Below are 26,578 nucleotides of genomic sequence, written 5' to 3' on the forward strand. Positions count from 1 at the left end.
CTGACTTCAGGAAGGGATATTCTACGATGGATCATATCCACGTCACCAATCAGGTAATCGAGAAATCTGCGGAGTACAATCAATATATGGCTTTCATAGATTATGAAAGGGAATTTGATTCAGTAGAGATACCAGCAGTCATAGAGGCATTGCGTAATCAAGGAGTACAGGAGGCATACGTGAATATCTTAGCAAATATCTACAAGAATTCTACAGCTACCTTGGTTCTCCACAAGTAGAAAGTTGCCTATCAAGAAAGGGGTCAGGCAAGGAGACAATCTCTCCAATGCTATTCACTGCATGCTTAGAAGAAGTATTCAAGCTCTTAAAACTGGGAAGGCTTAGGAGTGAGGATCAACGGCGAATATCTCAGCAACCTTCGGTTTGCAGATGACAATGTCCTATTCAGCAACAATCGAGACGAATTACAACAAATAATTGAGGACCTTAATCGAGAAAGTGTAAGAATTGGGTTGAAGATGAATATGCAGAAGACAAAGATAATGTTCAATAGCCTGGCAAGGGAACAAGAATTCAAGATCGCCGGTCAGCCTCTAGAGTCTGTAAAGGAGTACGTTTATCTGGGTCAATTACTTACAGGGGACCCTGATCGTGAGAAAGTAATTTACAGAAGAATAAAATTGGGTTGGAGTGCATACGGCAGGCATTACCAAATCCTGACTGGGAGCTTACCACTGTCATTGAAAAGAAAAGTGTACAATCATTGCATTCTACCAGTGCTAACATATGGGGCAGAAACTTGGAGGTTAACAAATAAGCTCGAGAACGCGTTAAGGACCGCTTAAAGAGCGATGGAACGAAAAATCTTAGGAGTAACGTTAAGAGACAGGAAGAGAGCGGTGTGGATCAGAGAAATAGGGGATAGCCGATATTCTAGTTGACATTAAGCGGAAAATATGGAGCTGGGCAGGCCATGTAATGCGTAGGATGGATAACCGGTGGACCATTAGGGTTACAGAATGGATACCAAGAGAAGGGAAGCGCAGTCGAGGACGGCAGAAAACCAGGTGGGATGATGAAGTTAGGAAATTTGCAGACGCAAGTTGGAATACGCTAGCGCAAGAGAGGGGTAATTGGAGATCGCAAGGAGAGGCCTTCGTCCTGCAGTGGTAATAAATGAAGTTCGATGATGATGATGACTTCATAGTGCACCTGCACCCTGGCTCTTTCGAGAGAGAGCTCATGACGCCCGAACTCAAGCTTCTTGACAGGAACTTACGTTTTCCTTCGCGGTAGTGTTTCCAGGGTTGAATTCTGATGGCTGCTTGCACTTGTGTCTTCGGTTTAATTGTGGTGCTGGGTGTATCTGTAGTTTTTGCGGTATCTTCAATATGTCCCAGGGTGCAATGCGTGCAATATAGTTCCGTAAATGTATGATCTTGTTTGTTCCCCTCTTAGTCATCTGTATGGTCCCGCGTAGTATTTCCGTTCTTTATTGTGTTCTAGGATTTCCGCGTACTTCGTTGGTATTCCTTTTTCGCGGGGTCCGGTATCCTTGGAGAAGTCATCCGCTTGCGTAGATCCAGGAGCTCGGATTTCTGCGAGGCGCTGGAGAGCCCGAGTTCCACAAGGTAATCTTTCGTCGCATTGACAGCAATTTCTAACACATCTTGTTATCATCGAACTGAAACTCTTGTCCAAACGATCAGATGGCCCGCGTACTGTGCACGTCTTATTCCCCCAATTTTGCGCAACCTCGTGGATCAGGAGCTCGTTGCCAGGTTGAATAGCAGTGGCGACATAACGGATCCTTGAGGTGCGCCCTTGATTGGCACTTTGAACTAGTCGGATCGGACGTTACCCGCTCATACAGTTGCAGTTCTGTCTATTAGGAAGTCTTTGATTTAATTAATTGCACCATTAAGCAATACCCAGGATCATACTTCTCCAACCACAAGGCTCGTTCACCCCAGGGGTAGGGATTTAGGTGATGTAGTTGTCGTGCGAGACATTATCCAACGCTCCTTTCACATCCAATGCGAGGTTTCTTCCCCTACTGTGTGTATCTGGAGTGTATATTGCTTTCAGGGGACGGCGTCAGTCTGTTCAATGCCATGTTGTAACGAATGATTCAAGATAATTAAGATAACTATTTATTGTGGGCTAACTTGTGCCCCCGGAAAGTAAATAAATTAGTAATTGCAGCGTTCCAAGAAGAGATCAAGAAGCCTTTTCTTTTTTCTCGAGCGGCGCTTCACTTCCTCTTCTTGCGACAACGGTCACATGACACGAGTGCGTGCGGCGAATGCACGTGCCATTATGTCGTTGTCTTTGTTGTTCTCACTAATACGCCGTTGTCCTCTTGGAGGGCGCACGAACTGGTGCACGTTATTTAAAGATGGTTTTTGTCTTGCGTCAATATGTTTATATAGTTTCTCTGCACACGATGCCAGGGAAATGGGTCGTAGATTCTGTATCTTGAACGGCTTGTTGGGTTTGGGTATGAGGATGACGTCAACGTGTTTCCACCGCGCCGGCCTCTTGACTTCTTTCCAGCATGCAGAAAGCACAAATTTTTACGCAACAAACGCGAACTAGTCGATTTGTTGATATTGCTCGGCCTACCATAGCAACTCTCAAGGATTTCAGATTTCATGGATGAACGCTTCCCGTAACTTTTTTGTCATTGCCTATGAAATGTATGCGCTTACCTTTTTCTACGTAATATTGCTGCTATGCAACGTGCCTAGCATGCCAAATGTTGCATGCGCTGGATTCCGCTGGATTTGAACTTTTCCCATTTTTTTCGTTCGTGATCTAATGCTTAGAGCATCGAGCTCTTAGCATTAGATCTTCTGCATTAGACTCGTGTGTAGTCCATAGTTGCTTAGCTTAACAGAAATAAACTCTCCGCACAGCTTCCCCACAAAGCTGTCCTGTTAACGCTACATCGTTATTTCTGCGGCGTCATGGTTCGAAACTTACTGAGATTTTGGTTTATTTAATTTATTTGTAGTGATATCTAGTACCCTCAGTGAGTCATAAACGCCAAGAAACTCGTACTCACGTCTACGGATTTTGGCCCGCGACGTCTCGATTGAGAATTGCACACGTACAAATAATAATGAATAAGCGCAAGTTCGTTTAAAGCGAAGCTGTTATTTGCTTCTTCACCCCGTTTAGCGCCAAGCAGCTGGCGTGTCTGGCAAGACTACATCGATTGTTCGCCGTTAATATTCTGCGAAACTAGGTGCTACGGGAGCCTCGATCAATGAGGATGGTGAGCACGTCAAAATACATACCCCTCTGGGTTTTGTCTGCTACCGGCGCAGTGACGAAGGCCTGCAGCGTCTTCAGGGCCCCCAGTGTGCGTGGTTGCGCAAGGCAGCACAAACACAACACCATCGAACTACATTTTCAGCGCGAAAGCATCTCCGTTCGCAGCTTTGTTGCTTTTGCTCTGGGAAGCCCAGTGTGTGAGAAAGAGTATAGATGGAGTAGCATGTTTGATGACGATTCCCACAAGTGCATGGCATCTGCTGTAACACTGCATGGTTCGGTCAATTCTGGCTGCAGCGTGCTTTGAAATTGTGCCTTGAAAGCCTTTGTCATAGTGACTCGTTTTATTGGAGCTTCGGACGTGCTTATATTCAAGAAACACTAGGTATTTTTCAGAGGGTACGTGTCACCTTTCACAATAATGTCTTCACGCCAACTTTCGTACAGTGCAGGGGATCTACATGTCTATGGCATGAGCATGGTATAATACGTCGCCAACTATAGTCGGTTCGTTGGGTCCTCCGATTGGTTTACGCTGCTTGGAACTTTTACTACACTGCATGCACAACGATTTTCAGCCGTAGCTATTAGACCCACCTTAATTTTCTGGGCGCTTCCTTTGGTCAGATTGACTTTCATGATTGCATGATCACGTTTTTAACGTGAGCTGATGTTTGTGAGTTACGGGCTTTGCATGCAATTATTGAGTAAGATGTCATCTATTTTCAGGTTTCAGGTGATGTACGAAGTGTATAATTGTTCATGTAATGTCATCGGTTAACTGAAGGCACAAAGCCTATAGCTGCCGGAAACAAAGCGACTGACATGCCTCGTGTGCAAGCGATGTTAAAAGTATCTCGTACAACATTCGCAGAAAAGTAGTTGTGCAAACGCTCCGAAGTGCTGTAAGAGTGTTCCACGATCTTGTGCGATGTATGTCTGATGTCCTCGGAAAACCATATTACCTTTACTGAAATGCGGTAAGAATACAAATATTGTGGCTGACTTAAACCGTGCGTCTTATTCGCCGTCTTGTTTTTCGATTGCTTGTATTCTTCGAAAATGTTGACGGTGTTCGATTCTCCCCCGAACATACGTGTATAAATGGCAAGCGTTCTCTTCATCATATTTTAATATGGTTTTCAAATTATCGGAGCCGACTTTTCTAAGTTTGGTGGAAGATCGCGGCATTAGTCAATAGTATGGTGGCATTAAAGGTTGCTGGGACTCTGCCGCTCTGTCGGCACCGCGAATACTGTCGACATCATGGAACGGAATACTTGAGAATAGCACCACTATGACTAAGGGATGCTGCTTCTTTGATTACATGTGTTGCTTGTCTGCGCACAAGGGACACACGGTATGATCCGGCGATCCAACCAGCGTCCCACTTGTAGCAACTATGCCGCTTTCCCGCTAGTGCGAGACGAAGGATTTCTATCAAACGAAGCGCTTTATGAAACGGAAACTTGAACTGTGCCCTGACCTCCTTGTCTGTCTCCCTTTGTTGCGTGTTCTAATTAGTTGGCTAACACTCCGCTTAACCGTGAAGCAACTAGTTCAGTTAAATACCGTTGTGCGTTGACTGCTTGATAACAAGCACTGGAATTGTACAAGAAACTAAGCGCTGCCGTAATACTTTCGCAGCTAGGAAGCGTTTCGCATAACCCTTTTACGTCATGCTGATTATTTTCATGCCTGTAACTTTTCAACACAGTTTAATTCTGGTGGTATGGGTGAAAATGCAAATTAACACTCATATTGGTTTCCGTGCTATTAGACCCACCTTAAGTTTCTGGGCGCTTAGTTCGGTCAGATTCACTTTCACGATGGCATGGGCAGTAGTGAGTTGCCATTCTCTGGTGTTTGCCACAGTCTCGAAATATCTTGGCTCCTGCTCCTCTTGAAACTTGATTCCGAAAACGAGCTGCGGTCCGTAAAAGTTGCTCAACTGCTCCAGGAAGGACAGTTCTGCAGGATAAAGAATATTGTCACATCATGGTAAATGGGGCCATGTTGCACGCACTTGAGGCCACCTTCTCGCATATACGCCTTTCTGACTGTTTAGGAGCAGAAAATTAGTCAACTTGTCTTTCCTAGAATACTTCTCACGGAATGGCGTGTAGCATCCCATACACGCAAATATTCAATTGCAGCAACGGCAGCAATCAATAGGCGAATTTAATAAACTAGCAAAGCAAAGCAAAGGTGCTGGCCGCACCGGCAAAACGATTTCTGTTGGGCTAGTTGGTGCAGAGCCATTTGGAACGAACAGTGTCTGTCCAAAACTTTTTTCTTCGACCATTCAGTTAGAGCACAACTGTGTCATTTACCACGAAATACCCTCTACAATCTTTTTTATCGTGTGTATTTGTTTTATTGAGAATTAACCTAAGGCTTCAAACTCGTGCATCGAATGGCTTGTGATGCTGACCGCGTGAAAACATATTTTGCTTCTTTACGTATCGCTGCGCGATGTTATTGGCTTTATGGTAGGACAGCTGTCAATCAATACAAGAAATGCTCATGTTCCAGCTGGATGTTCAGCGAGAAATATCTTAAAATATGCAGTAGAAAAGTAGTTTTGCAATCCATGCAAACCTATGTGGTTCAGGGAACACGAGCAGTAGCAACGTTGCGGCGTGGCACGAATGAGTACACCATTCGTACCGCTGACTACATCCCGTTGCACCCTATAAGTCAACGTGCAAACGACAGCCTTTGTAACTACCGATTCAAAAGGCGTCATAATTGACCATCAACCATTATTTCTCGGGTATTTATTCCAAGGAAGTGTGTAGTCCATAGTTGCTTAGCTTAACAGAAATAAACTCTCCGCAGAGCTTCCTCACAAAGCTGTCGTGTTAACGCTAGCAAAACTACAAAGTCGCGCCCAAGACCTAAAGTGAGAATGGTGACTGCAGCCTACAATGCGAACTCATTCGGAGACTTATTCGCATTGGCTCATGCACTGAAGATGAGCACTGCGTGAAGGCCGAGGTAGAAACAAAGTTCCAGATCCACTGACACGGCCGTGAGTGGCGCTGGCTAACAATCCTACTCGCCGTAGTACATGTCCATCTTGAGAAATGGACATAACTTCTACTGCCATGGGTCTATTGGTAGTGCTTCGCACACATTATGGGGGGGGGGGGGGGGGGAGGGCGTTACGGATTGTTTCGCACCAGCGCAAGGTTTTCTTTTTGGACTAACACGAAGGATAGATTCGGGGCTACAAGAGCACACAAATTGCAAGTATATCCCCCATATTGGGTTTTCTGCAGAAAACATTCTTATTTGTTCCTCGCCTTGGCTTCATGAACGGTTGGCTTCACGTGGTTTTTCGCTATTCGCCGCTTTGCTGTTTTTCCCGAGAAACAACAATTTGCACCAGCTAAAGCGCTCCTTCATAGACGGTTAAAGAGTTCAACAGCACCGACTAAACCTCAAAACTAGATGAAAATAGGGTGACACGAAATGAGGGCCCCAATTTATCGGCAGTTTTGGCGCTACTGCGTCGTTGAAAACTTAGTCGGTTTAGAGCGCTTTATTGTGTTCCAGCATATTCTATTACGGCCAAAACAGAACGATGAGTTATAGCTGGCTTTTCGCACAAAGAGTGTACTTACCTGGGTTTGCGGTCTCCACTTTCCTCAAATCTGATCAAAATTGTTATTTGAGAGCATACATTTTTCAGAGTGTCCATGTGTTCATTGATATCTTCTGTGAAACAGACGATCGTGCCTGAAACATTTTCGTAAATGCAGTTCACATCCGATGTTACAATGTATCACCTCCCTCCTACATCCATTATATCTGAGACTGATTTCTCTATTGCAGAAAAAAGAGGAAAATTTCATATATGAGAGTGTTGCAGGAAGACGAGAGGATGATTACAAGCGACTCATCCTAATTTCGACCCTATACGCACACATTTTCCCTCCACAACATGAGAAGGGGGCTTTTTGGGATCATGCGTGAACGCGAACATTTAGAACCTCCAGCGTAACGTACCTGTAGGAATACTTGGTAAAACTCGATCATAAAACACTAGACGCGAGTTTTCAATGTTGCTTAGGGCATGCTGACAAATGAATATACCCGTTTTGTTAAGGAAAAAATGTAATTTGCTCGTCTTGAAGCATGTATTTTGCTAAGGGAAATATTCTGTAAACTGGAGCAGGTAATTTACATGCACTTTTCCCATAGTGGCGAATGCGGTCAGTTGGCTATAATGCGGTCAGCCTGTGTGTAAGTAGTACGTTTAAAGAATGCACAAAGTTCAACAGATTTAGTGTTTGTGAAGGCCAATGCAAGTACGGAGCTTGTATTTAGCTGCGTAATTTTAAACGAAGAAACCACAAACTTTATTTAGCCACATATTGTAGTTTACGAATAGTATCCCGTGACAAAGAAAGACGCATCTTCCTGGAATGAACGAATTCTGATAAATCTAATTTTGCGAAAGAAGGAGTGCAAGAACGAGGCTTGAGAGTTCAAACCATGGAGTAGGACTAATTACATTGGTATTTCAGGTGTTTTTGCGACTTCATGCATAAAAACACTTTCTGTTAACGAGACAGCACCGTCCATCAAGGATATAGGTTATAGCGCAATTGAAGGCATACCATTCGAGTTGAAGTGGTTTAATTGCCAAAGCCAGTAAGAAAAAAAAGGCTCCGTGCACTCTTCTCAATACTGTGTACGGGCAAAAATGATTACTACACGCGGTGACAATGCGATGCCTGTAGAAGGGAGAAACTGGGCACATCGAGATTATTACCGTTATCCTAATCACCAACCGCGGCACGTAATCAGGGCCCGAATTCACGAAAACTTGTTACGCTAGAATTTTTCGTAAGAAATAATTTTAGCCAATCCGGATGCCAGACAAACAATTACCGAAGGCGGCCAGCCAGGCAAAGCGAACTTACGAAAGAAAAGCTTTGTGAATCTGGCCTTTTTTGTGTTGTTGCCTTGGTCCCCTGAAATGTTCCGTATTTCCTACAGGCGGGACATTGTTACATGGTGCCTACACTTTGGTAAAGAATGCAGACAATGGTGTCACGACGCCGGCACGCCTTAAAAGCGCAGGGCTTGTTGGACATCCTCAAACAGCACATTTTAACTACAACTGTTGCTGGACATTTTAGCGAAAGTGGGCAGCAAATGGAAAAGAGCACTCAGAAAAAAAAAGCGTTGTTAGTCCAGCGCCGCCACATAAGTTATTTTAAGCGGCGTTTCATGTACGCACACTGTAGCACAGTCACATAGGCTGTGCCAGAAGACTATTTCAACGAACTTTTTACATAACATAACCAACCTCATTTTTTCAGAGCAGGCATTTGCTCCAGCACGCAAGAATACTGATTGAGGCTAGGTAGACAATACCTTTTACGGAACAGCAAATAGTTGCGCATTTTACAGAGCATTAAAGAACTCCTACAGGCGACATTGTTACATGGTGCCTACACCTTGGTAAAGAATGCAGACAATGGTGTCACGACGCCGGCAGAATTTTACTGGCAGAAACGGGAGGCCAATAAATTGGCATTCGGCAATTTCCTATTTTGCGTTGCATTTACGACTTTCTCTCCAGATTTTGATATGGTCAATCGTCAATTCCTGTAAGCGTGTATACATATCTTATGTACATATTTTGTTACCATTCGCAAAACGCTATAAATTTGTGTTTACACACAGGAAATTACTAATATCACCTTATCGTTTGCGGAAATTTCCCGACGATAATCTTTTCACGTTGGTTTTATCTATATAGAAATACGTTTTATTATTTCTTCTGACTGTACAAGAAAGCAGTGAAAGGCGATGTGGTGTTCAGTGTCCCGTGGCGGCTTTTTTTTATCATCTCGTAACGTAGGCGTCAGGTTTATTCCTGGCTTCGGTTTATTTCCCGAGTTCCAAGAACTAAGGAACAACATGAAGTGCTGCAGAAGAAACAATATATAGTGCAACGCCTTACAAAGGTGGCAGTATACTAATTGGGACGAGCGAAATGACGCTACTGTACTTAGATTTTGCAGAACAGGCGGTATGACTTAAGACATTCCAAAGCGCGACGTTTTTGTAGACATCGTGTTCAAGCGAGGGGGCGAATTTCTCATATCATATGATCAACAGTAATATGTGAAATAAGGAACTTTACATAGGGAAAAAATAATTATTTTTCATTTGTATATTTTAAGTGCATCGTATATGCTCTATCACGACGCAAACAAATGTAGTTTTACGGCATGAGAAGGCGGTGTCTGTGATTAAGGGAAATCCTAAGTATGAAACAGTGTTGTGTCTCGTGCACAGTGCCGTGGCATTGCGCCAGCTCTTCAGTGGCACAGCTGGCGCTAATCTGGCGAGCCCCCGCACGCGACAGTGCGGCGAGACAGGTAGCTCACTAACTCCTGTCGTGTCTTTGAGGGTGCTGCCTTCTATGCGGACGGAGGCTTAGTCACGTGGTATTTTTTTAGTTTTCACGGGCTTTCTTTATCGGCCGAGAAAAATAAACGGGCAGAAGTCACTTGGCTGCAAACATGCAAGTATTAGGTTCCCTTAAATTTTCTACAATTTCTGCACGGACAAGTCATTCAGAACAGCATTTAACATATCAATAATGGCAAATAATAAATTGAATGGCATCAACAACAAAATCACTGGCGACTGCTCCACATGTCGATATGTTGACTGATCAGACGTCAGCAGAAAGCGCCGCAGTCCACTGTTTTTATAAATGAATTCACTGTATTTATGTTGCATACCGATCTCTGCCGATAGCAGCATCGTGCAGGATGTAGAAGTGTTAGGTAAAGTGTAGTGACCACAGGTTAGTGAGGCCAAGGATTTCTCTAATTTCATGAGAGAAAGAATAAGATTAGTCGCGAAGAAACAGGCCAACCTAGACGCAGTAAGGGTAAAAGCAGACCAATTCAGACTGGTGCTAGCAAACAAATTTGAAGCTTTAGGACAGGATGATGAAGGCAACAGAGGTTATGAATGAAACTGACTAGGCTGATCTCAGAAGCAGCAAGGTAAGCCACCAAGGCAACCAGTAGTAGACTCACCAAAGTAACAAAGGGCCTAATAAAGAAACGACAAAACATGAAAGCGTCAAACTCGAGAAACCAGATAGAATTCTCTGAACTGTCGAAACCGATCAACAAGAAGAAAGTAAGGGATATCCGAAATTATAACGCGGAAAATATTGAGGAAGCAGTAAAATTTGGACGCATCTTGGAATAAGTGAGAAGAAAACTTGGCATAGGACAAGGCAAAATGTATGCACTGAAGGATAAGCAGGGTAATATCAGCAATTTTGATGACATAGTAAAAGCAGCGGAAGAATTCTATACTGACCTGTTCAGTGCCCAGAGCAGCCGTGCTAATTTCATTCGAAGTAGTGATGAACTGGATACAGAGGCTCCTATAACTAGCGATGAAGTTAGAAGGGCCTCGCAAGACATGACCAGGGGAAAAGCTGCTGGAGAAGACGGAATAACAGTAGATTTAATCAAAGATGGAGGAGATATGAAGCTTCAAAACCTTGCGGCCCTTTATACTGAATGCATCACGACTTGAAGTGTACCAGAGAGCTGGAAGAAGGCCAACATACTAATACATAAGGGAAACGTTAAGAAATTAAAGAAATATAGTATTCTATAACATACTTTCAGTAATGCATAAAATATTCAGATAATTTCGAATAGAATCAGGGCAACACTTGACTTCAGCCAACCAAGAGAACAGGCTGGTTTCAGGAAGGGTTATTCTACGATGGATCATATGCATCTCATCAATCAGGTAATCGAGAAATCTCCAAAGTACAATCAACCTCTCTATATGGCTTTCACAGATTATGAAAAAGCATTTGATTCAGTATAGATACCAGCACTCATAGAGGCATTGCGTAATCAAGGAATACAGGAGGCATACGTGAATATCTTGGCAAATATCTACAAGGACTCCACAGCTACCTTGGTTCTCCACAAGAAAAGTAAAAAGTTACCTATCAAGAAAGGCGTCAACGGTGAATATCTCCGCAACCTTCGGTTAGCAGATGACATTGTCCTATTCAGCAACAATGAGGACGGTACAAATGGTTCAGGACCTTAACCCAGAAAGCGTAGGAGTGGGGTTGAAGATTAATATGCAGAAGGAAAAGATAATCTTCAATAGCCTGGCAAGCGAACCAGAATTCAGGATCAGCAGTCAACCTCTATATCACGAGAAAGAAATTTACAGAAGGATAAAATTGGGTTGCAGTGATTAATATGCAGAAGGAAAAGCTAATCTTCAATAGCCTGGCAAGCGAACCAGAATTCAGGATCAGCAGTCAACCTCTATATCACGAGAAAGAAATTTACAGAAGGATAAAATTGGGTTGCAGTGCATACGGCAGGCATTACCAAATACTGACTGAGCTTACCACAGTCGTTAAAAAGAAAAGTGTACAATCATGGCATTGTACCGGCGCTAACATACGGGGCAGAAGCTTGGAGGTTAACAAAAAAGCTCGAGAAGAAGTTAAGGACCGCACAAAGAGCGATGGAACGAAAAATGTTAGACCTAACGTTAACAGACAGGAAGAGAGCGGTATGGATCACAGAGCAAACAGGGATAACCAATATTCTACTTGACACTAGGAGACCATGCAATGCCTAGAATGGATAACCGGTGGACCATTAGAGTTACAAAATGGATACCAAGAGAAGGGAAGCGCACTCGAGGACGGCAGAAAACTAGGTGGGGTGATGAAGTTAGGAAATTTGCAGGCGCTAGTTGGAATAAGCTAGCGTAAAAGAGGAGTAATTGAAGATCGCTGGGAGAGGCCTCCGTCCTGCCGTACACACAAATATAAAGCTAATGATGATGCATGGAAGCGACCCTGGGCAGAGATACTGCATGAAGATGTTTCAGTTCTCCTCTTGAAGCAGATCAGTAGATTGGCTCCACGTCAACTCTCTCCATCTTGCAGGAGAACTTGCGATCTTTTTAGTGTTATAACGTAACAGCAACAACGCAGACAAACGTAGTAAGTATACCTTCAAATCATAAATGTCAAGCGCACAAGATAGCGCTGAACAGAAAAGGGGTTTCCTGTCCTTGATTTTATGCACAATACAGGCACACGGCACAGCGACAGACACGGACGCAATCAAACCATTTTCTGCGCTCCTACCGTAGCATCAGATCGAGTCGTGACGTCACATGCGCCGATTTCAAGACTGTGGGGACATACGCCGATTTCGTTGTATTGCCTCGAGTCAGCCCCTGTTCTCGGACGTTTGCGTTCTGCTACCCGTTCTCAGCCACATGGTTACCTTTAAATAATGATAATATCGTCCTTTATAACCCACTGATAGTTACTTGACAGCGGAGCTGTTCTTAGTCGAGCCTTCGCCGTCTGTCCGGTGTCACGTAGGTCACGCAACCAGGAGAGCTTGTGAGCCGCTCTTGGGGGAGGGCAGATCACGTGACCAGCAGAGGAGGAAAAGCGCGCTGGATGGAGGAGGCGACCCATGAGAGGCCACGTTGGGCGCGAGGAGGAGAGGCGATAGAAGAAGGTATTTCTGTGCGGTGTGCCCTTTCGGATAACGCGCAGAGCTGCTGCAGACGCCGTACGCGTTTCCCCGCGTTTGCGCCGAACGGGCGCGATGTCCGTGACTGCAGCCGATGCCTCTGGCGGCGGCTCGGCAGGTTTCGACCAGAGAACTGGACACTCGTCGAGTAGCATCGGCAGTCGCTGCCTCTTCTTGCCTGGTAATGTTTCAATATAACTTCCTGATGTCGATTTATGTTTACTTGTGCTTACGCAATTGCATCACGTGCAACAAATGCATATGTAACACTCGTAACACTCGGTGTTACGAGTGTTACGAGATATGCATGAATATATAAAGCAACCAGAGTAATGCCTAAGCAAAATAGAAATCAAATAATATATCAATCATATTTCAATAACAATATATAAATAAGAAAATGTTTAGTGAGATCATAGCAACTGTAAGCAACATAGCAACACAGCTGCACTCTTCGACCATCTTCACGGAGTGGAAGGGACGGTGCGTTTTTTAGTACATGCACCAAGCAGGCTGCCATGCCACGACCCTGTACACGGACGCAACACTGTCGTATTTTGTGACGCCTGCCTTTCCCTAAGCCAATTACATTTCATGCTTCAAATCTTTGCTTCATTTCCATGATGCCTCAAATTAAATTTTATATTCTGGTGGTCTGGGGCTCTAACCTACGTCTAATGCACGATACAGGGGTGTTCTTGCATTTCACCGCTATCGAAATGCAGCCTCCGCAGCCGGGATCTGATCACACTATATCATGCTTCGCCACATAACTCCAATTTCACTAAGCAACCACGGGGGGCATGCCTCAAATCAACACCGCTGTATGAAATGCCACCATGTAGGCTACGGCCACTAGTCTTTCTTTACGCTTACCTTAATACAAATACCGGAGCTAATTTTCTCCTGCCTGCAGAGCAGTGCAGCCAGCGCTGAAGGAAGTAATACCCACGACATTGCGTTCAGCAGGACAAATTCATATAAACTGAGCGACCGAAATAAACGTAGCCACGTCTTTGTATTAAAAGACAAAGGATTGACTTTAAAGAACACCGGTGCTTTTTCTGTAGCTCTGCTGGTTGCTTCTTCGTACATGGAACAATGAAAAGCCGTCATAAAACCTGACCCCTGGGCGACGCGATAACTGACACGCCGCAGTACGCCGAACCCCGCAGCATTTCAATCCCTATTCAATGCTTTGTTTGGCACCCCAACCAAGTTGTGCAACAAGATTTAGCATGAACTGATTACCATTGACAGAATAACATCATGTGGAAACCATGGAGCACCTATTGTGTACCTGTCCTCGCTACGACGTACAACGCCTCTCTCAGGACAACTTTAATCTGACTGGACTCGAGACCGTTCTCCTAGTCATATACTCGGAGCGTGGCTACACCCGTCACTGGCACAAAAAAAGCGATGCGTGCGTTAGTACAGTATTTGAAGTGCACTGGTTTAAGAGACCACTTATAGTGTCCCTATACATCGTCGCACGTGTGTTCAGTGCTGACTCTCTCCCTCTTTGCCTCTTTTTATGTTCCCCCTTTCCCTTACCCATAGTGTAGGGTAGCAAACCGGACGCTCGTCTTATATTCAAGCAATGTAGCTGCACATTGTATTGCTGAAGTCACGTTTTAAAATCTCTAGTGGTAATTATCAGACTTTCGTTGCTTCGACTACATGCTAGCAGACAACTCTTGTTTGTCAGTCTCGCTGGCCAAGGTTGACCATGAGCATGGCGTTATGACGCTGACAGTATGAAGCGGACGCAGTGACGACGATGAAATGACGAAGAATAGCGGAACAGCGAAGGCACTATGACCACGATGGAATGATGAATAAGCAATAACGTCGGTGAAACGACAAAGGCGGTATGACCTCTCAGATAATGACGATGCTATAATGACGACAGCGTGACGATGATGGCATGACGACGACGGTATGGCGAATAACGACGATGAAAAGACCACGGTGGCCTGACAATTATTTAAAAATAATGGGTGCATGACAGCGACTGGTTGACGTCGACGCAATATTGCTGCTACCACAATGGCGGGATAATTACAATTTAATGACAGCAGCATGATTGCGATAAAATGACGGAGGAGGAATAAGGTCCATGGAACGACGAAGGCGGTTTACCGACGACGGCATGATGGCAATGGTATGACGATTGGGCGACGACGATGGCTTGACGAAGACAGCGTCAGGGCAATCTGACAATATGGAACAGCCACGATGGCATCATTGCGGTGTAGGACAAGAGAGCGGTGACAGCGTTGTAAGGCCATTCGGTACACTTCACTGGTCGCACCAAGCTGCACAAACGCAAGAGAAACAAACCAGGTCAGGTAGCACACAGATTGATGACGACGATGGGTTTACGAGAGAGTTGAATGGCGAAGCTGCAGAACTACCACGACGGCCTTCAGAAAACGGTATGACAACGAATGCATCACGACTGCGTGACAAAGGCGGCATGACGAGAGTAGGATGACAAAGCTGAGCGAGGGTGTTGACGGCATCAGGACTACGAGCACCTCCATAGTGGCCCGAGGGTTTAGACAACGCTAGGGTTGGCGTACGAAGCAACATGACGCGAATCGGATCACGAAGCTGGAATGAAAAGGTTGACGATTACGACGGCATCATGACAACGAGCACAAAGCTCTGTAAAGCTCTGTGCGCTTGAGGGTAAAATAAATAAATACATAAATAGCGATTAGCCCACCCTGGTAGGTAACTTGAACCACTAGGTCGGCGTAACACCACGGACGGACGAACAGACAGACAGGCTCAAAACGGCTTAGGTAGATAAATAATGCAAATCTCATTAATAAGTATTTGCTTACGCGTCGCAATTACCCCCCTGCCTCAACTACAGTGCTTATTATGCTGAAACATACCCCTTGTAAGACGACCTGCCGTATCGGAAAGCAGTTGGTATTGCAAGCGAGCAGTTAAGCGCTAAAAATGACTTCATAGGGTCCCTGGAACACTTCTTTTAAAACCAAACACACGTGATTGCATTTCCACGGAAGTGGGAAGAGGATCTATTGATGACGGATATGTAAACTTCACAACGAATACTTCTCTCATTAATGCTCATAACGTTAACTCTGAGTAGCGCGGTGCCCATAGCAATAGCCGGTGTCTTCATTATTTCACAACCGCTGCACTTATTACAAACTTACATGCTTGGCTCGAGGAAGTGGCTAGAGCAAGCGATGGAAATTTAACTGAAGCTCCCTCATTTTATTGGCGACGATAACCCCTTTTGTTTAATGTTTACATTGGCTATTTTTGCCCGTTACAGCTTATGGTGGTACGGGCTCACCCCCACATTTCTTTTTGTTTTCATTCCTTTCTTTCCCAGACACAAAACTAAACCCTAAACTCCCTTAAAGCTCCATTAGGCGTATAGGATTAAAAAATAATATAATACTGAAGATTAAAAGGCTTGGCTTGGCGTGTGCGAGGCTTCTTTCAGGCGTAATTCAATCATAGCAAAGTGATCAAAGGTTGGCTTCTATTGACTATCCTGCGCGTCTATGACGCCATCAGCGGGACATAATCCACGTGTCCTCGCAAGCTGCAGGATAGAGCGAGTGATCTGGGCGAGCTTGTTGGCTGCCGATTGCAGGCAGCGGAATAATTTGCCCATTTATTTAGATCCCCGATTAATAACAACGTGCACGTGCAGATCGCAAACGCTTCCATGCCCTCGAAACTTTGTAGCAGTGCCTTTTGAGCGCTCCTTTCCAGCATAGAATTTTGCGCGGTCTCGTACACATACCCGTAAAATATGCACAGGCAGTGACAAAGTGATATCTGCGAGCGTGTGCCAAACTGGCTTGCAACAATACTGGTCTGGTGTGAAGACGTAGTGTTGCACATGCGCGTGCTGTCCGGATTGTGTGCCTGCCAATACGCCCGCTTTGGGCCTGCGTCCGTGACAGAGTGAAAAGATTTAGATTACACTAGCAGATCGTTGTCGTTCAGCAGTGATCACACCGGGCTGAAACCCACGTCCAGTTTCTCGGTGCAACACATGTCACTCTCTTGATGATTCTTTTGAGCGGGCTGGCCAGAAGTGGTTGAATTGAACATCAGCCCATGTGAACGAGAAGAGGCGCATGTGCAATGCCATGGCTCGACACAGTGCGCATGCTTCGTTAGAGGGTGCAAAATTGCAAGTTGACAAGCGCGGGCAGAACCCGTAATATTTGGTTCCCGCCGGTCGCCTATGTCTATGCTCTGACAAATATGTTGTAGTGCTGTACCAGCGCAACAACGAGTTTGAGGTAAAAAAAAATATATTGTGGTGTTTTACGTCTCAAAACCACGATCCGATTGTGAGGCACGCCGTAGTGGGGGACTCCGGAAATTTGCACCACCTGGGGTTCTTTAACGTGCACCTAAATCTAAGTACACGGGCGGTTTCGCATTTCGCCTCCATCGAAATGCGGCCGCCGTGGCCGGGATTCGATCCCGCGAGTGCTTGAGCTAGATATGCATGAATATATAAAGCAACCAGAGTAATGCCTAAGCAACATAGAAATCAAATAATATATCAATCATATTTCAATAACAATATATAAATAAGAAAATGTTTAGTGAGATCAAAGCAACTGTAAGCAACTGTTTCAAATAATGACAATTGACCACGTAAAGCAAATGGCCGTGCTGCGCTCGTATGAAACTGCAATACTTTTTTTTTAAACCACCCCAGTCAGTCGTATACGCTCGCGCGTAATAAAACCTCACTGATGCACGAGATCGCATTTGATGGACAAAAGAGGCACATACATACACAGGAAGCACTATGTGTTGTGCATGAACCCATCTATGCATGTGCTCTCTTTGTGTTGTGTGGGTTAACGTGCCGTCCATTGACACGTATGCTGATCCCGCCACAATCTAATTCCCGCTACTATTTATTATCGCTCCGCGAATCTTTGCGATGCGTCGTGTTCTCAACTCTCACCTGGTCTGTCTGGAATTTTAGTGGTCGTCGAGGTTGTTGTCTCCAGCAGTGCTGTAGTCCCCGCAGTCGATATGGCCGTCGATGTCGGGCCGTCACCTTGAACGCAATTGTGAAGCAATACAGGTAAAGTTATAAGACGCCTTTCAATATGTTTCCAACCAGATATACGTCAAGATGAAAATTTTGTCCAATTTTTCTACACTATGGAGGCTCACTTCATGTACTGCAGGCAGACATGCAATCCCCACGAATCGGACCACAGCAGCTGCTAATCCCGCACCGTTCCTTTGACCTCGAACACCATGATATTCCCGTTTTACCAGAAATAGGATGTGTTCAGTCGTTAATCAGTTCTAGAAGCGCAAGCCTTAAGGCCCTAAAAAAGCATGACACAAATTTCTGAATTAAAATTGACGAATAAATATACTTTGTGCAGCTTTCTACTATATGTCACTATCTCTGCCGGAACTCTCTGTAACGATGGAGGAGCTTTTAGCAATGCGTGAATTTACGCATTAAAATGTCTGGTAGAAATAGCCCTTGGAAACTAGTCACGTACCTATTATAATATTATGTGGCGATGCATGCCTTTGGTAATCTGACTGTTGGGTGTAGATTTTTGTCAGACTATTTCTCAGGCCGCGCTGACCACAATGCGCATCACATCGTTAAAATGAGAGGTAGCTGTATCGCTTCCGTTCCTAAAACGCAATATGCGTTTTTTTCTGGCGGTGCACTATTTGGAAACTGTTGCAAGGTTCACTAAACAGGGATAACCTACACATACTATTACAGCGCTCGTCCGCTAATATTTTTTACGATATACAAATTTATAAATCTTTCAAAAACGCAGGTCACATTTCCTTGAAATAGTCGCATTTCTTTGAAGGGCTTATAGGTAAAAAAGAATGCGAACGCTTGGTGGATTCCCTACTTCACTATAAAACGCCTCATTTCTGGCATCTTTTGAAAGCACATTCGAAACGATGCATTGATATTCACCAGAACACTCACCAGAACACACCAGAAACGGGTTTAGATACACAACTTCCAGGACTTCCTAAACAACCAAGTTATAGTTAATATAGTTATAAGGTGTTCCTATACACACGTGTTCTTGAAACTGAACCCACTGTATACTCTTAAAAGCAATCTAACGCAAAGCACATATGAGCGTCAACCAGTTATTCGGGCTCAATATTGCGGGAGCATTAAAACAATTTCACTCATTCGATTTTTTATAAGTTTAGGTTGTGTTATGTTAAGCTTAGGTTAGGTTAGGTGGGGCACCTTGCCGACAGTAGTGCGATAGTCCTGTATTGCTCGTACCACGTGTCGCCGACCAGCGGACAAGTTCACACGTAATGCGAGCTTCATTTAAAACTATTCACAGGGCCTCCTAATTATTGCTGCGTCAGCGACCGAATGAACAAACGTCTAAATAGCGCATCTGCACAGGAACAAAGCGCCTTCTTTGTAAAGATACACTCGCCTTCATAAAACCCAGCCCGCTGTATACTCTTGAAAGCCTTCGTAAGCACAGAACGTAAGAGCGCCATCCAGCCATTTGAGCTCGTTATCGTGGCACACGTTCATGTGCAGAAACTTATGGCAGTCTACCAAGCGACACGCAGTATTTCAGTCGTATACCCCTCCCCTCCTTCATAACGCCGTTTAACGAAGCTTGAAGTTTTTCACTTACGTTTGGTCGTCACGAAGATGTAGCCCAGCGCCAGGGCTACAATGCACAGTAGGATGACCATGCTCGCCACGTACAACGAGCGGTCACTGCATTGCCAGTTAACAACAGTAGGCAACAGTAGGTTAATTTAGCTTGCAAAACTTCTCGACGAAGGCTGTATTATGCATGCATCCGCGTCCTAAATCTAGCCACCCCCTCTCATTTACCGGCGGTATTAGGTTGGGCCATTGAACCAGCGAAACAGATCACATCAGTTTAGGACGCTGGGAAGCTGCGACCCCATTCGTAAAGCATTGGCGATGATTATTAAATTTGTGCAAGGGCGAGGTATGGCCAAATAGCGCTAAGTCTGTGGCGACTAGCTGTCAGTTTCAGTTTCAGTTTATTATTGATATGAGATGCATGGTTGGTTGTTAGTAGTATACAGGCGAAGGCGGGACCCTCGGTTAACAAGAAGATTACAAAATGATTAATTGATAGAGGAGTATAAATAATATGCAATCCACAAGTAAATAAATTGTGAACGTAGTAGTGGAAATACAAGGAGTCATACATGTAAGTAATACAAACCAATACAAACAATACAATAGAATACCAATAATACAAAGAATTGTACAAACCTATAGAACAAATGAAGTACACACTTTATGTACAAAGTGTCTAAGAGGACAACTACTTATACAATTTTAAGTTGATATTTATATGCATGCAAAGGTGATGATAATTTAAGTGCATATGGTAAGTCATTCCAGTGGTGCATGAAATTATTTTCGATGGGTAGATGCAAAGCGGCTCTATAGAGGCTTAAATGCATTCGCTGGAAAGTGCGTAAAATACAGTTTTAGTATTGCGGAAACTGGCACCACGCTAAACGCAAAGAAATAGGGGCGACGGCGTTCCAAGCGCGTTCCAGACGCATTTGCTATGCCGATGCCAGACAACAGCCCCCGACGTGTGGCGCCGCGGCGGATCACACCGTTTTCCATGCACGCGGCAGGCCGCACCTTTTTATTGCGATAGCAATTATATGGACACTTCCACCGGATTTCTGCCGTCGCCGTCGTCGTCGCCGTCGCCGTGAGGTTCCGTATAGATATAATCTTCGCCGCGCGCCGTATGCCCGAGCGGAAGCGTGCGGGGACGCACGCTGTCACGGAGAGCGAACCCACTCAATCTCCCACGCGCAAGCAAGGAAGCGGGAAGCGAGCGCCGGAGGGAGCGGGGGGGGGGGGGGGGGCGCACTTCTACTCAGCCAACAACCGCGCTCGTCGCTCGACCCGCACCGTCTCTTATCTCCACACTGCTCTGACCTTTATGCGCTGTGCATTCGCCGCTCAGTTTCCGTTGAAGCGATAGACCGCACGTACCTTCGCCCGCTGCGGCGTATATGCGCTTGCTGCCGTTGTTTTGACAGTCGTTGTCTGCAGTCATTCAGTGTGATCTATTCATGTTTGTGCGTGCTCACACCACGCTTGTTCATTCAGTTAGTAATAGTCGGGCCACATTTTCCAACGCACGCTACACATGCAATGCTGCCCGGATCGGCAGTGCAGCGCTACAGGTGTGTCCCTTCGCACGCGCTGCTCACGGGCAGCGCTTCTCATCAACACCACCGTTTCACACGCGCCTTCTCGTGGTCATCGAGTCTCTCTTCATGTCGGTGTACTTACGCCGGAGCACACCTGCTTACTTAATCAGATCATGTTTACTACAATTCATATTGCTACCAAAGCCGCTCACCTTACTTCGTATGGCATTGCTGTGTTGCTATCGCATTCATTGTATCGCCCTTAGGGCGAAACTGACATTTTTTTTTATCCAGCGGCTGTGGCAGAGCGATGTCGTATGCATGCCGAAAGGGCTCGATAACGTTTTACTGCCGCGCAAGAAGGTTTATCATGCGCAAATAAACACATGCTCACCGGCAGGTGCGAGTAGCGAGGGCCTTAGCCATCTTCTATTCCTTTCGGAACGGGGCAGTCTGTGGCTATTCAGAAAAATTTTCAGTTTTTGTTCGGCATATTAATGCATTTTTTTCGCGTACATGTCACTTTGACGTGGCGAGTTGTCGTGGTTTCATGATGTCGCGTGACAGACAGGCGAAGTTGGGAGTGGCCCGAAAATGTTTTGACCAATAGTGGAGGCTGATTGCAGGAATTTGAATCAAAACAGTTTGGAATCATTTTACGTTATATCACTCCAATAAGTGAAAAAACAGTGCATCTTTAAGGTGAGTTTGATGGCGCATATTTCTAAACTGGTGTCATTCTGAAAATTCATTCCAAGAGGATACGCCTGACAAGCTCGCCGGCTGCTATTTGTAAATTGCAATATGTCTCGTAAGTAAGCAAAATTATTCGTGAAGTTTAGTTAATTAGTTGAATATGTATTTCGATTTCCCATGCTACTAATGTCCGCCTCATCGAATAACCCTGCCCAATGACAAAATTGAACTACCTGCCGCAGGATCGAGACTTCTATAAATTCCTTAAAACTTAAAAATAAACAACCTGTATAGATAAAGGTTAACGATTTCCTGGCCACTTAATAGGTATTTGTATTGGACGTTTCTGACAGGGACCCTCCTTAATACCCATTATTAAAGCCGGTTCCCAGCCTCCACTATGTTTTTGAAAATACTCACAAACATTGATGGCGGGACACAAGATTGTTTTTTTGCACTGAGCCGATATCTACATGACGGTGAGGTGGTCTGGGAAACGTCACCATTCCTTATTAATGGGCAGGTGTGTCACTGGGTTCGGTATTTTCATGAAATCGTGTTGATTTTTCCCGTAGTGTTTACGTTTCACAAGGCCAGCCGGCCATATGTTGTAGCATTTCCATTGAGAAGGTAGTGTAGACAACTTGTGATTTCATGAATAATTAAAGAAAGGTAGGAGGACAAACCCGGACATAAAAAACAGAAAACGTACACATACACGCTCACTACATGATATAAATTATTACACAATTATGACACACACAGAATCAATTATCTTCAAGTTTCCAATCACGGGCACGTACGGGCAGTCGCCAAAGACTTAACTATATAAGGCAGAATACCCCTTTGTGTATCGAGGCTTGAGTTACGCACGCGCCACCACTTTTATAAATAACCTGCCAAGCCTCGACCATGCATAAGGCGAGCCTCACTGTTTTTAGGAGTGAACAACACCGCACTGTCTGCGAATTTCACAGTGCACTTGCAATGGCGACATTGCAACGAAAATGACGGTGTTTCGCCGCACAAGGAAGCTTTATGCTCAGTGTCTGATTGCTGTAACGCCCTGTCAGCACTGCTTAAAAGTGACCGCAGCTAACAGCAACTTTATAAACGACATCCGCACGACGTTATGCGAACTTGTTGGTATGCTTTACATAACACCTATGAGGTCTGTTTGTGGAGTATGAGTTTATTTAATAAAATTAGGCTTCAAAGTGCTGCCCCAGCTCGCATTTGAAAAGTCGCCATTCTATGCGACCGCAGTCGTGCAATTTCAGTTGCTCTGGTTTGCAGATATGCTACTTGTGAACGATAATCGTTGCCAGGCTGAATATTTTGCTCCTGAAGAAGGTGAATGACAGGAGATATCTTCAGGTGCGCACAAGCATTTTCACATGGCAAACTAAGGCAATTTATTGTTGTGTTGTATCCATTTGATTGGTTTAAAGATAAGTGCGTCTGGGCCATTACTAAATTGCTAGATAGCTATGTGACCAAATCTGCATACTTTAAAAGTAAGCCTTTCATTACAACTTTCAAGTGGGATTAAAAAAATGGAGGCAGGTGGCTACAAGCGATAGCCAAGTGACAGAACAACAACACTTTGTAGTTCTGGCATAATACAAATTGAACATAAGTAAAAGCCTTCTAGTGCACGTAGGAATAACCTCAATGTCGATAGAGTAAACGTCCGACAGCTTTAATTGAACCAAGGCACAAAAAACTCACGAAAACAGAAATAAGTTTTAACATAATTTGGATTGTTTTAAGTTAATGACTAAGAACGATGTTGGCCAGTAAAAATAACGCACAAATATATCGCTTTGCATTGTCTGACTAGCGCAAATCGGAGTCAGCACAAGTTGATATCCACTTACTCGTGTCTTGCGCTAGCCGAATTGATGTTATTTTTATAAATTTACTGATTTCACGTTCCTTTCCGTGACACCACTGCTCAAACTTTAATCAACCGCCGGTTGTCTGCCACATGCATTGTATGATTTTCGAAGCTGTATTTATATCTCTTAACGTCCACTACAATGTCGCCTGCTCCCCTAAGCGTTCTATTCAATACCACGTACTGTCCTCGTAGTCACGTAACGTTAGGCAATACTTTTTTGTCTCTCGTTACGCGGTCTTTAGCTTCTCAAGTTGCCAAGTGCCTATTGTGTTTCTACACAAAAGAGTGCAATGTTTGCACACTTTTGTTTTTAAGCTACCAGTCATAATATGACAGCTTACCGCAGCACGTGAACGAGTAGGCGGAAAGAAATGCGTACTGTGGCCCTATTTTTTATCAAAAACAATTCCTGCTGGGCATCGCGGGCATTTTCAACGAAAGTACATGTGTTTGCTACGCACGAAAAATATGTGTACTTAATTTATCCAAGATTCTCGTCTGAGTAAGTGAATAGCTTTCCAATTTTACTGAATTATCTGGTCAAGTTCATGAATCAGTTAAATTCGTTTATAGTGCCAGCAAGACTTGCTAATCTTAATCTAATCGTTAAAAGCTTGAGGCTTTAGCGACGTTTCGAGCTGCTAGGCCCACACGCGCCCCACGCGACGTGGGGTTGCACGAGCCAATCGGTGCTTCTCAGGCCACGGTCCCATGTCTACCGACTCGTCGGCACTTCTCGCACGAGGTTGCGTGATCTTGTAAAGAAAGAAGAGCAACTGGGAAGGCTTTGTGGAGAAGCCACCTATCATCAGGCGGAAGCGCGACTACCTTTGTGAGGAATAACGGCACGCTTGCAGGTCTGCCATTTAACAGAAAGACCACTGCTGGCCGTGCGCCGTAGTTTGGAGAACCCCGGTGTGGAATGTGTTTTATAGAGGTTACTACGCTCTTCTCCCATGCTCCAGAGTTCGCTGGCTTTGTAAACATTGAGTGGCGCACGCAGGGATGGTAAACTATTTGGTTAACGCGATGGGGTCTGAAAAGCCACGGCATCAGAAACTCGGAGAGAAGCTATTCGGGACATCGCCGCGGCACCGGGTTTATATAAGCAGCTGGCGCGGAGAGGAGGAGGAGAGAGAGAGCCGCGCATGCGCGCGCTATCGCACAGGTGGCGGATGAGAAGACACGGAGGGAGAAGCGCGTTATCGAACAGATGGCGTGGAGAGGAGGAGAGAGGCGTTACCGCACAGCTGGCGTGGAGAGAATGAGGAGAGGTGCGGACTGACGCCGACGCCAACGACGCCGCGGGACAGGCCGCCGCTATAAGATGCTCCGCATCTAAAAAAGATATATTGGAATCTCTCTTTGCAGAGATAGAAACGATGGCCCATTATCCGAGCTTTGACTAGGTATATATCTGGTACTCTTCCGTGTGCATTCTGCCGAGTGCATACGGAAGGTATTACCAAATTTACATGTGCTATGTAAATTATGCTATGTATTACAGGTATATTATATATTATATTATATAATATGTTATAGTATATTAGTATATTATATATAAGTATATTAGATATTACTATGCTATGTATTACAGGTTCGAACGAAGCTCGAGAATAAGTTATGGACCGCATAAGGAGCGATTGAACGAAAATTGGTTGACAAGAGACAGGAAGACAGCGCTGTGGATCAGAGAGCAAACTGCTTTAGCCGATATTGTAGTAAGAGAAAAATATGAGCTATGCAGACCATGTAATGCGTTGGATAGATAACCGGTGAACCATTAGAGTTACAGAATGGGTGCCACGGGAGCGAAGCGAAGGACGGCAGAAAATTAGGTGGTGTGGTGAAGTTACGAAATTCGCAGGCGAAAATTGGAATCGGCTAGCGCAAGACAGGGCTTGGAGATCGCAGGGAGAGGCCTTCGTCCTGCAGTACACAAAATATTAAGCTGATGGTGATCATGATGATGAAGATATCTGGCAAAGACTAGGAAATCAAGCATCGCTTGAAGGAAAGTGTAGGTAGTGGAACAGCTGACATGCAAGCACGTGGCGACAATAGCCAGTATATTTAACAGAATTGTTGCACAAACAAGCATAGAGATAGCACACGTGAATACCTGCAGCTCCATCATTAGCAGCATCTAAAGAATTCCGTAGGAAAGGTAAGATGTGTCTGCCTTATTCTTCAGTGCCTGCTTGCAGGAATGCTTGAGCATCTGCGGGGGATGTATGGATCAGATTGCTGAACGTTGCACATTGCTGAACAGGTCAATGCGGAAGAATAACAAACCTTGGCTGGTATATCCGCTAGCTTCTCAAGTAATAAATGCGTTATTCTTAGCAGTTATTGTTATTCAATATCTTAAAGATATGAATAAGTACGTTAATATACCGATACCGGGTACTGCCGATAGCGAACAGCAAGCACGATTGTGTGGGGGTAAAACCGCAACGCATGTGGAACAATTTAACATAAAACCATGAAAAAGCCAGAATGAAAGAACAAAAACGTTTTCCATGCTGGCTTCAAAATTTTCACGAAATTAACGCAAATGTGCACTGACCAAATGCATGTCCCAGAGAAGAAAGGCACGAGATACCTGCTCAAAAGCAGTTTGAAATGCGCGTTATAAATTCGAAATTCTACGACAAATTCGTAATATTTGGGGGTATATTCTAGGGAACAAAAAGCAACAAAATGAGTGCTGAAATTCGAATAAACGTCAGTCGATACTGAAGCCATGGAAACGGAACGCGGCTTTATAAGCATTTAGCGCTTGCTAATTATATGCAGTATGGTTTACTATTGTATAGTATGGGCTATAGTATGCCAATTTCGTCAAGGTCGCAACGCTCTCCTCTCCCGACTGCGCACTCAAGCAAATACTTAGGTCCCCAAGCGACATAATATTTTCCCCTGAAGC

At 44.6% G+C, this 26,578-nt stretch overlaps 1 protein-coding gene across 1 annotated transcript in view; it reads right to left on the bottom strand.

Annotated features, from left to right (window-relative positions):
- LOC125941089 (uncharacterized) overlaps positions 1-26,578 on the bottom strand; it is a 77,455-nt gene that overhangs the window by 41,080 nt on the left and 9,797 nt on the right. Inside the window, exon 3 of the mRNA XM_049658021.1 lies at positions 5,027-5,211. Within this exon, the coding sequence (XP_049513978.1) occupies positions 5,027-5,211 (185 nt within the window). The remainder of the gene's footprint in view (positions 1-5,026; positions 5,212-26,578) is intronic.

The sequence above is a fragment of the Dermacentor silvarum genome, chromosome 10 (assembly GCF_013339745.2).
Source record: "Dermacentor silvarum isolate Dsil-2018 chromosome 10, BIME_Dsil_1.4, whole genome shotgun sequence".
Taxonomy (NCBI): domain Eukaryota; kingdom Metazoa; phylum Arthropoda; class Arachnida; order Ixodida; family Ixodidae; genus Dermacentor; species Dermacentor silvarum.